At 44.7% G+C, this 12,500-nt stretch overlaps 1 protein-coding gene across 3 annotated transcripts in view; it reads left to right on the forward strand.

The window, feature by feature from the left end:
- The window catches only part of ece2b (endothelin converting enzyme 2b), an 82,400-nt gene that overhangs the window by 35,836 nt on the left and 34,064 nt on the right, over positions 1–12,500 (forward strand). For all 3 annotated transcript variants that reach the window (XM_048265026.1, XM_048265027.1, XM_048265028.1), the window contains one exon: positions 10,333–10,419. In XM_048265026.1, coding sequence (XP_048120983.1) covers positions 10,333–10,419 — 87 coding nt within the window. The remainder of the gene's footprint in view (positions 1–10,332; positions 10,420–12,500) is intronic.

Below are 12,500 nucleotides of genomic sequence, written 5' to 3' on the forward strand. Positions count from 1 at the left end.
AGCAGCGAAGCTGCAGGGCAACCCATAGTGATTCTATGTTTTCTTCCCTATTATTATTACGCTTCCGCCATTGAAGTCAATGGCAGCCCATAGAACCGACTGGTCAAAAGTTGTGAAATTTGGCACACTGATTGGGGACAGTCCAATAATTCATTTCACCAAGCTTCAAGCCGGCACCTCCAGCGCTCTAGCGCCACCAACAGGTCAAATTTGGACGATGGTTACGCATCGTAACTTTTGACTCGTATGCCCGATTGCCAAAAATGTGGTATCGTTGGAATCCTTGGACCAAGCCGAGTTCAACGCACCCTATGACATCAATTTCCGCCATGATGGATTTTCCGCCATTTTGGATTTTCTCAAAAACCTTTAAAAAGTTTCACACCTCACATAGTTTGTCCGATTTTCACGAAACTTAGCACATAACATCTTCAGACCAAGCCGCACAAAAGTTATCGATTTTCATCTTCGGAACTAAAACTATTTGCCCGTAACAGCCAAACAAAATATGTGACCTCTAGGGGGCGCTGTAATTAGCGAAAATGCATTTTGGCCTGTAGCTGTTGATGTGTTTGGAATTAAAACATACTAGTGGTGTCTGGTAGTACTTCTGGATGTCCTTCGGCTGACCCAGGCCAACTTGTGATGTCAACATAATTGATTCGCCGCCATATTGGATTTAATCAAAAACATGAATAAGTATTCAAGCGAAGTCACAAATTTCACCTGATCCTCACCAAAATTGGCAGAGCCCATCTGCAGACCATGCCTTATCAGTACTTTGCTTTCTGGAACAATTGACATAAGCATTCGGCTGTAACAGCCAATCAAAATTTGCGGCGAAGCCGCCAAACAGGAAGTGAGCTCATATCTCAGCAACGCTTTCATGTATCAAAACCAAACTTTGTACATGGTCCTCAGGACCCACCAGGAGGGCGCTCAAGAAATTTGGTGACCTTTGACCTCTAGGGGGCTCTGTAATTAGCAAAAATGTATTTTGGCCTGTAGTTGCTGCATTCTTCTGCAATGGAGGTCAATGGCAGCCCATAGAACCGTCTGGTTACTCCTGATGATGCACAAATAAGTTGGTGACCTTTGACCTCTATGGGGGCATTGAAATTACAGCAAGCATGATCATATCTCAATCGATCTTTTATTTTTGATGTGAAACTGAGTTCCATCCAGTTCATTCTAATGCGTGCGTGCAAGGGTGGGGCGGGGTGGGACGGGCAGGGGCGATTGCGGCGGTGAATTGGCTGGGTGAGGGGGCGGCGACACTCAGCCCTGGTTCAGCCCCACAAAATCAGTTATGTTTTGATGTGAAACTTGACCTTGTAACTCAGCCAATCTTGGATTGTTTGACATGGAACTTGCTGTGACTGCTTAATGCTATTTGCCTGATGCCACGGCATTGAGTTTCATGCCAAATCTGGACTGCTGAACCCTCTGCTTGGCCCCCACATTGCTGCTTGCAGCTATATTTGGGGGCCAAGCAGCGAAGCTGCGAAGATTTGGATTTAATCAAAAACACATAAAGGTTTTCGCAGGTCACAAATTTCATCTGTTCTTCACCAAAATTGGTAGAGAACATCTTCAGACCATGCCTGATGAGTGCATTGCTTTCTGGAACAATTGACAGAAGCATTGACCTGTACCAGGCAATCGAAATTTGCGGCAAAGCCGCCAAACAGGAAGTGATTTCATATCTCAGCAACGCTTTCATTTATCAAAACCAAATTTAGTACATGTACCTCAGACCCCATCGGGAGGACGCTCAAGAAATTTGGTGACATTTGACCTCTAGGGGGCACCGTAATTGACAAAAAAAAAAAAAAAAATGCATTTTGGCCAGTAATTGCTGATGCGCATTATTTTGCAATGGAAGTCAATGGCAGCCCATAGAACCATCTGGTAAAAAGTTATACAATTTTGCACACTAATTGGGGACAGTCCAATAATTCATTTCACCAAGTTTCATGCGGCACCTCAAAGCTCTAAGCCACCAACAGGCCAAAGTTGGACTTGTGTTAACGGATGTAACTTTTGACCTGTTGACCGAATGGCAAAATGAGGTATCATTGGAATCCTTTGGCCAAGCCGAAGTTCAACACACCCTATGACGTCAATTGTTGACCTCTATGTTTAAATCACAGCAAGTGTGATCATATCTCAGTCAATCTTTTATTTTTGATGTGAAACTGATGACAGAAGTTCCATCCAGTTAATTCTAATGCGTGCGTGGGTGGGGCGGGGTGGGATGGGCAGGGGCAGTTATTTGTGGGCTGGCTGGGGGGGGGGCGGCATGACACTCAGCCCTGGTTCAGCCCCACAAAATCAGTCATGTTTTGATGTGAAACTTGACCTTGTAACTCAGCCAATCTTGGGTTGTATGGCATGGAACTTGCTGTGACTGCTTAAGGCTATATGTCTGATGCAACGGCATTGACTTACATGGCAAATCTGGCCTGCTGATCTCACTGCTTGGCCCCCTCATTGCTGCTTGCAGCTATATTTATTATTATAATTCCTCTCCTCTGGAAGTCTATGGCAGCCCATAGAACCATACAGTAAAAGTTGTGAAATTTGGCACATTCATTCCATACATTCCCATATTCCATTTCACAAATTTTCAAGTCTGAACCCCAGGCAGTCTAGCGCCACCAATGTGTCAAAGTTGGCGTTGCATCCATGCACTTAACTTTTGAACCGTATGTCCAATTTTGAACATCCATATATAGTTGGAACCCCTTGACGGACCTGAGTTCATTGACTCCTATTACGTTACTTTCCGCCATATTGGACCTCCGCCATATTGGATTTCATCAAAACCACTTAAAAGTTTTCATAAGTCACAAACTTCATCCAATTTTCACGAAACTTGACATAGATGATCTTCAGACCATGTCTCATAATTGCATTGCCTTTGACACCCATACTCAAAACTGGTCACCAGTCACGACCAATCAAAATTGCGCGAAGCCAAAAACAGGAAGTGAACTCAGATCTCGGCAAGGCTTTCACATATCAAAACCAAACTCACTACATGGGCTCAGGATCCAATTAAGAGGAGGCTCAATAAATTTCATGACTTTTGACCTACAGGTGGCGCTATAATTAACAAAACTACGTTTTGGCCTCTATGGGGTGATGTGTTTGAAATTAAAACATATTAGTGATCTCTGTTAATACTTTGGGAGGTCTTTAGGCTGACAAATATCAACTTTTGACATTAACATAATTGATTGGACCGCCATATTGGATTTCATCAAAAACACTTAAGTTTTCACAGGTCACAAATTTCATCCAATTTTCATGAACCTTGGCACAGATGATCTTCAGACTATGCCTCACAAACGCATTGCTTTTTGGACCTTTATTCAAAATAAGTCAGCCGCGGACGCACAATCGAAATTGGTGTGAAGCCTCAAAACAGGAAGTGAACTGTTATCTCTGCCAAGCTGTCACGTATCAAAACCAAACTCGGTACATGGGCTCAGGACCCAATTAGGAGAAGGTTCAATAAATTTGCCGACTTTTGACCACTATGGGGGCGCTATAGTCAGAGGAAGTAGGCTCATATCTCAGCAACACTTTCACATATCAAAACCAAACTTGGTATATGGACTTGGAACCCCTCCTGAGGACACACAATCAATTTTGGTGACCTTAGACCACTAGGGGGCTTAGAGTTACAGGAAGTTGGCTCCTATCTCCCATCTCAGCAAAACTTTCACATATCAAAACCAAACTTGGTTCATAGACTTGGGACCCCATCCTGAGGATACACAAAACATTTGGTGTACTTTGACCACTAAGGGCGCTATTATTAGCAATACTTTCTCGCATCAACCTCAAACTTGGTACGTGGACTTGTGGTCACAACCTGAGGACGCACAATAAATTTGGTGACTTTTGACCACTAGGGGTGCTATAATTAGCAAGACTTTCTCGTATCAACACCAAACTTGGTATGTGGACTCATTAACACATCCTGAATAGCTACAATACATTTGGTGTCTTTTGACCACTAGGGAAAACTATGACATGAATTAGGCTCATATCTTACTAACGCTTTCATGGATTGAAACCAAACTTTGTACATGGACTCAAGACCCAATCCCAATCCAATTCAATCCAATTCAATCCAATTCAATCAACAATCACATGAAGTAGGCTCATATCTCAGCAATCCCAATCCAGTCCATTCCAATCCAATCCTGTCCAATTCAGTCCAGTCCAATCCCAATCCAATCCAATCCAGTCCAATTCAATCCAATCAACAATCACTTGAAGTAGGCTCATATCTCAGCAATCCCAATCCAGTCCATTCCAATCTAATCCAGTCCTGTCCAATTCAGTCCAGTCCAATCCCAATCCAATTCAATCCAATCCAATCCAATCCAATCAACAATCACATGAAGTAGGCTCATATCTCAGCAATCCCAATCCAGTCCAGTCCAGTCCAGTACAATCCAATCCAATCCAATCCAATCCAGTCCAGTCCAGTCCAGTTCAATCCAATCCAATCAACAATCACATGAAGTAGTCTCATATCTCAGCAATCCCAATCCAGTCCAATCAAATCCAATCCAGTCCAATCCAATCCAGTCCAATTAAATCCAATCCAATCAACAATCACATGAAGTAGGCTCAAATCTCTGCAATTCCAATCCCGATACAGTCCAGTCCAATCCAGTCCAATCCAATCCAATCCAGTCCAGTCCAGTCCAATTCAATCCAATCCAGTTTAGTCCAGTCCAGTCTAGCCTTGTCTAGTCTAGCTTAGTCTAGTCCAGTCCAATCCCAACTTCTGCTTATTTGCTTGGCCCCCACATTGCTGCTTGCAGCTATATTTTAGATTGTGTTTGGGTTACTTCTTTCCAATAGGTGATGTCATTTTCCTTTTCATTGTTTGTAATTTGGTTGGGTCTAATTGTTCTTGCTACTGTAACATTGTCCCGGGCCTCAGTGATGTGGGATGGTGTGAGGTCACTGAGTCTTAGGACAAGTTGGCTAAGTGGGCTCCTTCCTATGTTTTGCTCTTGGCTTTGAAGTGCTAGATGGTGGAGTGAGTCGGGGTTGCTCATTTTAATGTGTTGCCAGAATTTGGGGCTCTTTTTTGAATATTGATGATAAGGGGGGTATTGGCCTAATTCTGCCCTGCATGCATTGTTGTTCCTTCTCTGTACCCGGAGGATACTTTTGCAGAACTCTGCATGCAGGGCTTCGATTGGGTGTTTATCCCAGGTTGAGAATTCATGTCCCAAACCCCATACCTCAGAGCCATATAGTGCAATTGGTTTGATCACAGTTTTAAAAAGTTTAATCCAAATTCTAATTGGTAGCTCCAATCTAATTGATCTTTTAATGGCATGAAATGCTCTTTTAGCTTTTTCTTTGAGTTCCTTCACAGCCAAGCCAAAGTGTCCCGTTGAAGTCAGAGTTATGCCTAGATAGGTGTAGTTATTTGTCTGGTCAATTGTCCTGTTGCCTATTTTAAAATTGTTGGTGTTTCCCTGCAGCTTGGAACGTTTTTGAAACACTAAGACCTTGGTTTTTTCAGAATTTATTTTTAGGGCCCATGTGTGGCAAAATTTTGCTAGTACATCCATGTGGTGCTGCAAGCCCTCTTTTGTTGGTGATATCAAAACCAAGTCGTCTGCGAAAAGCAAGCACTTGACCTCAGTGTTCTGCAGCATGAGTCCTGAACCTGCAGAGTTCTGCAATGTGTTTGCCAATTCGTCTATATAGACGTTAAACAGTGCAGGGCTTAAACTAAAACCCTGTCGTACTCCCCTCCTTTGGTGAAAGAAATCAGTCCTGTTACATCCTATTTTGACGGCACACTTGCTGCTCAGATACATAGATTTGATTATGTCGTATAGTTTTTCTCCCACACCACTCTGGATCAGTCTATATAATAGGCCTTTATGCCATATGGAGTCAAATGCCTTTTGGAAGTCTACGAAGCAAGCAAATATTTTTCTTTTATTTTGATTTACATGTTTATCAATGAGGGTGTTCAGGGTGAAGAAATGGTCTGATGTTCGATTTTTTGGGAGAATTTTGGGAGAAATTTGAAATTTGAGCCACATAATGGAATAGCTTATGTAGATGGTTTACGGCCAAGTTAATGCCTTCTTTATCATGGGGGTAGTTTGTCGATAGAAATGAGTTCAGGAGTGATTGTGTTTCTGGGTGACCAGTTGACTTTTCATAGTTTTTGGAGCTTTCTTTATCCCACCGATAGCTCGGTTTGATTTTGAACATTTTCTCAGGCTTTATGTACATGTAGGTGTAAGCTGTTTAAATAGACTGTTATTTGACTGTGGTCAGACAATGGTGTCAGTGGCTTGACTGTGAAGGCTCTCCGAAAGCTCATGTTTAAGTCTGTTATGGCGTAATCCACAGTACTACTGCCAAGATTTGAGCCATAGGTGTATCGACCAAGAGAGTCACCCCGTAGCCTGCCATTGACTATGCACAGACCCAGGCTTCGGCAGAGCCAGAGCAGTTCCTTTTCATGGACATCATGCATCACCTTGTGTGCTGACAAAATCAAGTCCCTCACCAGTCCTAGAGTTTAGATCTCCACAGATCATAACATGCCCCTGAGTCTGGAAGTGGCTGATTTCTCCCTCTAGGTCAGAGAAGATATCCTCATTGTAGTAGGGGGACTCAATGGGGGGGGGATATAAATTGCACAGAGGAAGAGGTTTTGAGGTGTCAGTATGGTTTCTTTTTTTATTTTCAGCCACAAATTATTTTTTCCTTTTTTGATTATTTCTATTGAGGGTAAGAGTTCTGATTTAAACCAAATAAGCATCCCTCCTGAGTCTCTACCTTGGGTCACGCCTTTTAGTTTAGTGGATGGGATAACTAGCTCTCTGTAACCTGGGGGACAGCCAGTGGGCTCATCTCCTCTGCACCATGTCTCCTAAAGACACAAAAAGATTTCAGGGTCATTCCACGTCAGTTCAACCAGGGCCCACGCACTTAGGTCTCTTATGTAAGATCAATACTTTCCAAGATACAGCCAGTTTTACAGGGGGAGGGGGGTGTCGATTTTGTCCGGCCTCTTTTTTTTTGTCAAAGTTCACAAGCCCACAGCGCAAGAACTAAACCATGTAGGAGGCTCAAATTGTGCATGCTGGTACATAAATAGGAATAGTATGTAGCAAAATCGTCACGTTTGGTCTGGATAATCCTGCATGGTCATAGCTGTCCCTCAAAGTTGATACAAATTGTATTGGAGTTTTTGGCTGGGCTCTGTTTAAGCCTTCAGAAGACATATTTGTATTCAACATAGGCTCTTGATTTATTTTCCTTACTGAGATAAGTAGAAACACTCTCACAAAAAACAATGAACAGAAAATAAATTCCTTCAGGGTCTGAACAGCAGACCTTAGAAGTCTAAAAAATCATTTTGGTTCTCATTTGGTGCGATTTGGTGCGATTTGTAGGATTGTTACCGAACGTTCTGTAGGCCAAAATCAAAACACTGGTGAACGTTCTCAAGACTACCAGATGCGAGCCTCTTCTGGGTTGCCAGATGTAATGAAGACTTAGCTAACGTTAGTTGACCTGCAGCTGCTTTAACGTTTCTCCAACCATGACCCAGCTACACATTAAGGAAACAATGAAAACAAAAAATACCTCTCTAACCAACGTAACATATTTAGCTGAAGTCAGCGATGCAGATGAAGTTTAGCCTAGGCTACCTGTTGTGGAGAAATATGGCCAGCTCTGCGTCAGACTTGATATTCTTCGTTTGACGAAGACGTCACCATATCAGGAAGCTCCTCCGATGTCCACTTAATTTGTTTCTTGTTTTAATTTTGTAAATTTGCCTGCCTCTCGTAGGCGTTCATGACTACAACTGACAGCTGTTGACAGTTGGCCTTTGCTAATTTGGCAACCCAAATAGGAGGACGTGCTAGCCCATTATTAATACGCTATTCTAGAATGAATCGTTCAAAACATAAACAAAAATTCCAAGAGATTCCGCCCCGTAACTCATTTTTTTCATGGGTTTTACAGGGTTTTACGGGTTAGAGTAATGTTGTCAAATAAGCCATTACGTCAATTCATCGTGTTTCCTTACTCTCTGACAACATATGGTGATCATTTTCTGAATGGTTACAGTTTATTTTCTATTATTTCCTACATACTGGACCTTTAACGTTTACATTTAGGGGAGAATGGCTGAGAGTGGGCTACCTCAATCAAAGCAGTAAGTTAATGGCAGTTCAGGAGAGACCTTTAAAGTAAGGTTATATATCAGTATCAGCATTGGCAATCAGCTGGAATTAGTTTGAAAATATTCCCATATTGCAGAAATACACTAACATGAATCTGTATATAACTGAGTGTGTGTGTGGTTACAAGTCTGTGTGTGTGCATGCGTGTGTGTGCCCTCTTATGACTCAGATAAGTGCACTACACACACACACACACACACACACATACACACACACACACACACACACACACATACACACGTCAGAGTGCCCTTCTCCTTTACAAGAGCATGTCAGCCCATCCTGTCTCCATAGGGAATCTGTTCTCAGGAGAAGAGGACCTCTGAGAGAACTAAAAGTCCCTCTGTCAGTGGAGACCACTGAGTGCTGTCAGTGTTCTGTCTGTCTGAGGAAACGCAGGCTTCGCTGGCCCCACTGCCTGCTGGGAAAGATGGCTTAGAAAAGGCGTTAGGACCTCCCAAGAATACGAGCTGGAAGTTACAAGAGTGAAGGAGGAGAAGGGATTGCTCCAAATGTCATCCATCATACTCCCACCACACACACACACACACACACATGTACACGCACACACATCGCCACATTCAAGTAAAAAGACGATTACCTACCACACTCATAAGTGCACATATTCACAGAATAACGTATGTACTCTTACACTTTGTTCCACAGGCCTTCATGCCGTGTGTGTGTGTGTGTAGAGCGCTGATAAAGGCTGCTCTATGGAGCTCTATGGAAGTACTCCAGTCATGTAGCAACCCAGCATGGCCCTCTAGAGCCACTACAGACACTGGGTGATGGGGAGTGTGTGTGTGTGGGTATGTGTGTGTGTGTTCAATACATTCCAATGTGAGGAGGGATAATAAACACAGAAGGGTTTGGTGTGTGTGTATGTGTGTGTGTATATGTGTATGTATACAGTGTGTCCTAAGCTGAGGAGGTTTAATAAACACACACACACACATTCTATGGTCTGGGCCTCTGAGCACTGGTGCTGGGTTGTTTAGTCTGCAGCTGTGGGCAGCGTAGTCCTTCAGCAGGAAGAGGGGGGGGAGTGAAGGCTTATGCGGTCCCCATCCCCAGCTCCATGTTCTGGGGGCGAGGTGGGGGTGGGGGGGTCGGCCGTAAGCCCCTCTCCCACAGCTGGCTCTTGCACTGGGCGAAGCTCTCCATCCCTGTGTGGGATCGTCTGTCTCTGGACCAAACAGACCCCTCGGCAGGCATTGTTTGCTGTGTGTATTTCTGGTCTCCATTTTGACGCGTTTCTTCGCCTCTTTCCCCCCTGTGTCATCTGAATGGGAGCTTCCTCCCCACCGGTGCACTCATCTCTTCCGAGAGGATTATTGTGTTGCCATGACGCTGGGACTGACTGAAACATGGGCCTTTCATTGGTGTTGACAATGTCAGCCTGTTGCCCTGTTAGTCATGTGATCATGAACACATGAATAAACACATAAACATTGTGTTGTTGGGATGTGGAGTCTTGGACAAGTCCTGTTATAAACAAATAATCACAAACATTATGTTGTGTTGTTGAGATGTGGAGTCTTGGACAAGTCCTGTTATAAACAAATAATCAGAAACATTATGTTGTGTTGTTGAGATGTGGAGTCTTGGACAAGTCCTGTTATAAACAAATAATCACAAACATTATGTTGTGTTGTTGAGATGTGGAGTGTGTGAAATGTGTGCAGCTGTGCATCTGTTTGTGGGGGTGTGTGAATGCCTGGGTGTGTGTGTGTGTGTGTGTGTGTGTGGTTATCAGTACCCTCTGCATGAAACTGGCGGACCTCTCATGTGGTGGGGTAACCCCCTTTAATGAGTGTCTGGTCTGAAGGACTGGGGTTTCTTTAAGTGTGTGTGTGTGTGTGTATGTATGTGTATGTGTATATGTGTGTGTGTGTGTGTGTGTGTGTGCTCAGTGCGAAGTCTCTTTAATGGCTTCATGATAACATCTGTGTCTTTACCTCATTCTCTCTTTTCTCCCCTCTCTCCCTCCCCTCTCTCTCTCCCTCCCTCTCTCTCTCTCTCTCCCCCTCTCTCTCTCTCTCTCTCTCCCTCTCTGTCTCACACACAGATGTCCAACTACAGGCGTGCAACCTTTGACGAGGAGGAGGTATCCGAGGTCCCAACCGACGGGACCATCTATCCCGACAGCGTGGAGGTCAGTGGACCGCTGTGTGTGTGTGTATGTGTGTGTGTGTGTGTGTGTGTGTGTGGAGAGAGGTGGGGGGTACGGGGTCAGAGGTCGTTCCTCTGGGAGGAAGTGGGTGAGGCCAGCCTGGTGTTGTCACTTCCTGTTGGAAGCGGCAGGGCGCATTCTGTCACATCCCTGTAAACACGACAACGACTCGCCAGGGACCTACACTGTGTACGCACACTGTAGCCATGGAGACCACCAAACGCCTGTGGTCAGGACAACTCCAAACAACATTGAACTCTGCTATTTGTATTTACAGAGTCCTCCTTGTGTTTGTTTATTACCTTTGTTTACATGCACATTTTCCTCGTTAGTAGTCAGAGAAGAAAGTGTCTGAGGGGTGTGTGTGTGTGTGTGTGTGTGAGATTAGACAGGCCTTATCTGCACAGCGAAAGGGGAAGCCGTGTGCTTATCTGGAAGACTGAGGTTTATAGAAGTGGAACTGAAATAAACAGTTTAAAAACTGAAACATTTGCGAGTGACTGTTTCCGAACCTGAATTAACCTTAAGCCCAACTACCCCTCCACACACAAGCGCACACAAACACACACACACAAGCACGCACACGCACACACACAAGCACACACACACACACACACACACACACACACACCTGCTCCCTCTCAAGCCCAGAGCACAGAACGCATGCCCCAGCTGGATTTTCCCTGTCAGCACCTCGTCTCGGAAAACTGTCCCCGCCATTGTCTCCTCCTCAACTACCCCTCCACACACACACACAGACACACACCTGCTCCCCCTTCCCAGCTCTCTCTGGTGTTGTTTGTGTGTGGGTGGCATGGGATTGATGATGGGTGTGACTGCTGGAGCTTTGTCTCCCTCACTTACTGGTGAACACACGACACTTCCCACGACACTTCCCACGACACTGGTGAACACATGACACTTCCCACGACACTGGTGAACACACAACACTTCCCACGACACTTCCCACGACACTGGTGAACACACGTCACTTCCCACGACACTTCCCACGACAGTGGTGAATACACAACACTTCCCACGACAGTGGTGAATACACAACACTTCCCACGACACTGGTGAACACACAACACTTCCCACGATATTTCCCACGACACTTCCCATAGTTCGCTCCTGTGGCAGGTGTTTGGTGGTTACGGACGCGTTTGCGTCACCACTGAGGGCTCTGCGCTGGGTCTTAGGTTGATCACTGAGACGCACGGCAACACAACACCTGCTCTGAGCACAGATCTGATGGCCGTCACTGGAACCCAGGCCAGATCACATCAGCGATGACATCCAAGCCGCCATCGGCGAGACGGGGCTGAGGCGAAGGACAGTTTGACATTACCTGACCGCAGTCTCGTCTCAGGTGTACTCCCCAAAGGCTACATACTTGCAGGATAATATTACCAGAGCTTTTATTAAACTACTATGGTAATGGCATACAGAAATCTTTTTAAGGACGTGTCATGTCTACCTCGTGAGACAGTAAGTTTTCGCACGCCACAGACTGTCCCCAAGTACCTTAGATTTCAGTGTGTCACACGGTCTCCAACATACACACTCTCCCCACACACACAGATTTATACATACACACACTCCCCACACACACAGGTTTATACATACACACTCTTCCTACACACCCAGATTTACACATACACACACTCCCCACACACACAGGTTTATACATACACACACTCCCCACACACACAGGTTTATACATACACACTCTTCCTACACACCCAGATTTACACATACACACACTCCCCACACACACAGGTTTATACATACACACACTCCCCACACACACAGGTTTATACATACACACTCTTCCTACACACCCAGATGTATACATACACACTCTCCCCACACACACATACACACTCTCCCCACACACACATACACACTCTCCCCACACACCCAGATTTATACATACACACTCTCCCCACACACACATACACACTCTCCCCACACACACAGATTTATAGAATTGTGTTTACTGGAAGTCAGTCAGTCAGAACTATTTCTCTCACATGTTTTTTGGCCGTCTCTTCTGTGGAGGC

The sequence above is a fragment of the Alosa alosa genome, chromosome 15, assembly GCF_017589495.1.
Source record: "Alosa alosa isolate M-15738 ecotype Scorff River chromosome 15, AALO_Geno_1.1, whole genome shotgun sequence".
NCBI classification, from domain to species: Eukaryota; Metazoa; Chordata; class Actinopteri; order Clupeiformes; family Clupeidae; genus Alosa; species Alosa alosa.